General features: G+C 50.7%; 1 protein-coding gene across 1 annotated transcript in view; it reads left to right on the top strand.

The window, feature by feature from the left end:
- The window catches only part of LOC107115474 (cytochrome P450 2J2-like), a 59088-nt gene that overhangs the window by 17285 nt on the left and 35803 nt on the right, over positions 1 to 6000 (top strand). Inside the window, 1 exon segment of the mRNA XM_015417193.1 lies at positions 4480 to 4642. Within this exon segment, the coding sequence (XP_015272679.1) occupies positions 4480 to 4642 (163 nt within the window).

Genomic DNA, 6000 nt, shown 5'->3' with positions numbered 1-6000 from the left:
CAGGATGTAGCTGATGGCCCCGAAGTAGCAGTTCCCATCACCTTTGGTTTTATACATACGTCGTGGATGCCCAAGCTCCCTTGTGCGTCCACAGTACACAAGCTTTACAAATGAAAGGCCAAGAGTGGTTCTAAGATGCTTTCTTACAGAACTTGGTAGTGGGTTGAAAGTCTTCATCTGCTGGCGTCTCTGTGAGATGTTGATGTCATCATTGTCTGGTCCCTCACGTGGTCTTTTGAGTGTCTTCTGCTTCAGGCTGTCATTTGCAGAGTCACTAGGATAATCATCATGGGACTTGGGTGCCTTCCTTGGCCTGAGTCCTGTGGGTCTCTGGGTCAGGTTATAAGTGGGGCGCCCTCGGTATTGGGGTTTCCCAAGAGTAAAAGGCAGCGCCTCTGGCAACAGAAGGTGGTTCTCTCTGGTTATTGGGGAAGTATCTCTCTTAGTAGGAAAAGACAGCAGCCCCAGAAAGCAGGCCTGGGGGGTTAATCTGGCCTGGGGGGGTTATTCTAGCCTAGGCCAGAGTAACCCCGGGGTTTCTCTGGCCGGGGGGTGAATGGGGGGGGGGTTATTCTAACCTAGGCCAGAGTAACTCCGGGATTCCTCTGGCCGGGGGGTGAATCTGGCCTGTTACAGCCGGCCAGATTAACCTGGGGTTATTCTAGCCTAGGACAGAATAACCCCTCCGGGGTTATTCTAGGCTAGGACAGAGTAACCCCGGGGTTACTCTGGCCGGGGAGTTAATCTGGCCTGTTACACCGGTTCTCCCAGATTAGAGTCCGCGCACTTAACCACCACTCCATACTGGCTCTTGACATTTGTAGGTAACCCACTCCTGAAGAATGATCTAAATGAGAACCAGAAGGGTTTCAGCTTGTGAGACCTGTGAAGGATTCCAAGTAAATCTCTGTCCAGAACTGTGATGTCGTGTACTCCTGGCCTTGGTGTTGGCTGTGTTCAATAGGGCAGGCACCACAAGCACAGTGATGGTATTCTACCACATCAGATTGATTCCCCATGGTGGGATACCTTCGGCCTCTGCTGCCAAAGGGGGATTTGGCTCAGATCCTACCATGCTCAACAGCAATATGATCATCGTGCAATCATTATGTTATCCAACAAGGGACTAGGTTTCAAATTACAAAATTACTTTCCCCCCCATCCATCATTCATTTGTCATTCATTTGTATCAATTCAATAATACACTAATACATCAATGCATCAATATGCGGATGACACCCAGCTCTATCTGATGTTGGGCGGCCTGTCAGACTCCAGCCCAGAAGATCTGCACCGGGCGTTGCAAGCCGTAGCTGGTTGGCTCCGACTGAGTCAGCTGAGGCGAAACCCGGCTCCTGGGCTTGAGTCGTTGTGGTTTGGGGTTGGAGCTCCCGCTCCCGACCTTCGAGGGGGCGCCTTTGGTGCCAGCGTCGGAGGTTAGGAGTTTAAGAACATAAGAACATAAGAACATAAGAGATGCCAATGTTGGATCAGGCCAAAGGCCCATCCAGTCCAACACTCTGTATCACACAGTGGCCAGAAATACCAGTGCCATCAGGAGGTCCACCAGTGGGGCCAGGACATTAGAAGCCATCCCACTGTTGACCCCCCCCCCAAGCACCAAGAAGACAGAGCATCACTTGCCCCAGAGTCCCTATCTATACCTTGTGGCTAATAGCCACTGATGGACTTTGGGGGTGCTCCTGGACTCCACATTATGTATGGAGGCCCAGGTAGCAGCCACTACCATCTTCGGCTGGCACGGCAGTTGGTTCCCTTTCTCGACCGCGACGACCTAGCCACAGTGATCCATGCGACTGTCACCTCGAGGCTAGACCATTGTAACGCTCTCTACATGGGGCTGCCTTTGTCGCAAATCCGGAAGCTGCAGCTGGTGCAGAATGCTGCAGCCAGGCTGTTGATGGGCCTTCCTAGGGGGGCACACATCCAGCCTCTGCTGAAAGCGCTGCACTGGCTGCCGATAGCATACCGGATTCGCTTCAAAGTGCTGGTTCTCACCTTTAAAGCCCTAGATGGCCAGGGTCCGACATACCTACGGGACCACCTTTCCCCATATGTTCCCCAACGAGCACTACGGTCCGGGACCAAACATCTCCTGGTGGTTCCAGGCCCCAATGAGGCCAGACTAGCGGCGACTAGGGCTAGGGCTTTTTCGGTGGCAGCTCCTACCTGGTGGAATGAGCTCCCAGAGGAGATCACAGTTCCGCAGGGCCTGTAACATGGAGCTCTTCCGCCAAGCGTTTGAGTAGGAGCCGCCACAACTGTTACCATCTGTCTACGACTATTACTATCTGTCCTAGCCCTTTATTACCAACTCGCACTCTGTTCCCTTATTAGATATTGTGGAGAGCACTTATGTTGTATTGAATGTTTTTAAAATGCAATTTTAATGTTTTATATATTGGGCATTGGCCCCGTCTGTACGCCGCCCTGAGCCTGTTCGCAGGGAGGGTGGGTTATAAATTTAAATAAATAAATAAATAATAATTAAATAAATCAATAACGCTCACATGATTTTTTTAAAAAAATATCCCCATTAACATTCATGCATATTACTGTAATGCTGAATCCATTTCAGCTGCAAAACAGCCCCTCCAGAGTAAAAGAGCCAATACAGCCCTAATAAACTATCATCAGGATGCATTTTCCACCCAGGAAGTCTAGCCTTCTAACTACACGCCTTAGCATTAAGTGCCTCATTAACATTCTTATCTCCTCCTAGCATTTCAAAAGCAGTCTCCAAAGGTTGGCTTTCAAAAAAGCACATAGCCTCCAATAGCAAGTTATGAACCACGCCCATCCCACAGCAGCCTAGCAGATGTGAATACGCATAATTAAACCTAATAAGAGTCTAAACAAACGTGCATGCTTTTACACGTCCTAGCCAGTGTTCCCTCTAAGCTGAGCAAGTGTGAGCTGACTCACAGTTTTTTAGCCTCCGGCTCACGCATTTTTATCTCAGCTCAGGAAGGGTGGCTCCAGAGCAAACTAATTGATGCAGCAGCCAAATCACTCGCTCACAACTTTCATGCCAGTAGGTTTGTGAACCCCAAACAGGTCAAACTTTGTGATGAACTTTAGTTCATCAGCTGGTTCTTGCCCATCCCTATGTAGCAGTCAGAGTGCTGGAATGCGATCCGGGAGACCCAGGTTCTAATCTCCATTCTGTCTTAGAAGCTTGCTGGGTGATCCTGTGCCAATCACGTGGTCTCAGCCCTACTTCATAGGATCCTCACCAGGAAGAAAGAAGAAGGAGAAGGAGAAGAAGAAGAGGAGGAGGAGGAGGAGGAGGAGGAGGAGACTGCATTTATAAGTTGTCCTTCACTATCTGAAGGAGTCCCAGAGAGGCTTACAATCAGTGTTCCCTCTAAGGTTGAGTTCGTGTGAGCCGGCTCACAATTTTTTAGCCTTCGGCTCTCACATTTTTGTCTCAGCTCAGGAAGGATGGCTCCAGAGCAAACTAATTTATGCATTCGCCAAATTGCTCACTCACAACTTTAATGCCAGTAGCTCGCAAAGTAGAATTTTTGCTCACAAGACTCCACAGCTTAGAGGGAGCATTGCTTACAATCCCTTTCCCCTCCCCACAACAGACAACCTGTGAGGTAGGTGGGGTGGAGAGAGCTCTTTTGAGACCTGCTCATGAGAGAACAGCTGTGAAAGAACCTGTGACTGACCCGAGGTCACACCGGCAGCTGCATGTGGAGGAGTCAGAACTCAAACCTGGTTCTCCCAGGTTAGAGTCTGCACTCCTAACCGCTACCCCAAACTGGCTTTCATAAGTGAAATGAATTTATAGTTAAGATAAGCCTATAGTGGGATGCTGAGAAAGTAGATTGCACCTCTGGAAAGGAAGGAGAGAAAAATGTAGAAAGGCAGGAATCTGAGATAAGGGCAGGGGTCCTTTCCTGCAGGAGCGCACAGGAGCGGAGCTCCAGCAATAAAAAAGCCCAGGGGGTGGGCACATGCAACAAGCCCCACCCCCTGCTCCCAGCAGCCCTCAGTCAGAGCAAGAAGCAGCCAGGTAAGTGGCAGAGCCCCCCCCCCCACCAGCCCCCCCGTCCCACACAGCCCACGGGCACCCTTCCAGGTTTTATTCAGGCACAAGCTCTCCCTCCTCTGCCACGACAGATCGACGTGCCCCCCCCCCCCCGATATCTAGCAATCCAAAACAGTCCAGGGGCGCCTGAGCGGTGGGTGTTGCCTTCTGACACACTTCCGGTGATGTCAGGGGGTGTGGCATATGCAAATAAGTTGTGCTAATGAGTTATGCTAATGAGCTCCTGCACCTCTTTTTCTACGAAATGACCCCTGGAGAAGGGAAATGGGCAGGGAAGAGAGGGTCGCATGGCCAGGAGCTGAAGAGGCTAAGAAGACTGAACTGCACCTGCGACACTCGGACAAAGTAGCCGACTTTATGTAATGTTTACCTCTTGTCTCTTTTGACACAAATGGCAGCTGGCTGAACAATATGGAAACATTTACACGCTGTGGCTGGGACCTTACCTTGCAATTGTCCTGTCTGGCTATGAAGCAGTGAAGGAAGGGCTGATAAACCATGAAGATGACTTTGCCGATCGGCCGGTGACCCCTTTCGTGAAAGCTATAGGAAAAGAACAGGGTAAGTTGTTGGGAAGCATAAAAGATCGGGGAAACAGTGGCCCCACCTTCTGTGTTGAACTGGGATTCATTTGTCAAAATAATCCAAGCCATATTAATATTTGACCCTCTGTGTGAGTACCTACCCACCGGGCTGCTAGAGGCATGCCAGCGTTAATTACCTGGGAAATAATAACTGAAGATAAGCATATGGAGCAGAGGTCCGTCAGTGGCTATTAGCCACAAGGTATAGGTAGGAACTCTCAGTCTGGGGCAAGGGATGCTCTGTATTCTTGGTGCCTGGGGGGGGCAACAGTGGGAGGACTTCTAGTGTCCTGGCCCCGCTGGTGGACCTCCTGAGGTCACCTGGTACTTTTGGCCCCTGTGTGACACGGAGTGTTGGACGGAATGGGCCACTGGCCTGAACCAACATTAGCTTCTCTTACATTCTTATAGCTGGGGCAAGTGATGCTCTGTAGTCTTGGTGCTGGGGGGGGGGGGCAATAGTGGTAGGGCTTCTAGTGTCCTGGCCCCACTGCTGGACGTCCTGATGGCACCTGGTGTTTTTGGCCACTGTGTGACACAGAGTGTTGGACTGGATGGGCCATTGGCCTGATCCAACATTGGCTTCTCTTATGTTCTTAAGTCAGGGCAGGGTGCTTGGGAGTGCTTTGCGGGAACATCAGGAAAAGTTCCAGGCAGAGTCCAGAAGCTGCAGCTTTGTCTCAACGGAGGCAACAGCTCTTGCAAATCATGGCTGGGGGGGGGAGGTATTGAGTACAAGGGTGGGTAGGGTGGAGGTCCACAGCATGGCTTGGATTATTGTGGGTTTGGTTGATTGTGTGTGTGGCTTTTTTTGTGTCCACTATAAATCTGATGCACAGCTGGTTAGAAGAAGAGAAGAAGAGATTGGATTTATACCCCGCCCTTCACTCAGAGTCTCAGAGCAGTTTACAGTTTCCTTTCCTTCCCCTCCCCACAACAGACACCGTGTGAGGTAGGTGGGTCTCAGAGAGCTCTTTTGAGGACTGCCCTTGAGAGAACAGCTCTGACAGAACTATGGCTTGCCCAAAGTCATCCAGGAGGTGCAAGTGGAGGAGTGGGGAATCAAACCTTGTTCCCCCAGATTGGAGCCTGGGTACACCACCACTACACCGAACTGGTGTAGATCCTCCCACAGGTGGAGAGGGGAACCAGAGTAAGCTACAAAATGTGCCCAGGTGGCCATGGAATCCCTGTAAGATGGGGAGGTGGGAAATATGGTATGTTAGCCTGAGTGTCAGCTACACTACCACTGGGGGGGGGGGTGGAAGCCACTGGGTGAGCATCTCAATGTCCTGGAATGTTCGCTTTCACTTCTGCCACTGAGCCTTATCTAGT

Source organism: Gekko japonicus, unplaced genomic scaffold, assembly GCF_001447785.1.
Source record: "Gekko japonicus isolate JY-2015 unplaced genomic scaffold, Gekko_japonicus_V1.1 scaffold1341, whole genome shotgun sequence".
In the NCBI taxonomy this organism is placed as follows: Eukaryota; Metazoa; Chordata; class Lepidosauria; order Squamata; family Gekkonidae; genus Gekko; species Gekko japonicus.
The sequence above is the reverse complement of the archived record's forward strand: the minus strand, read 5'-3'. Positions and strand labels throughout refer to the sequence as shown.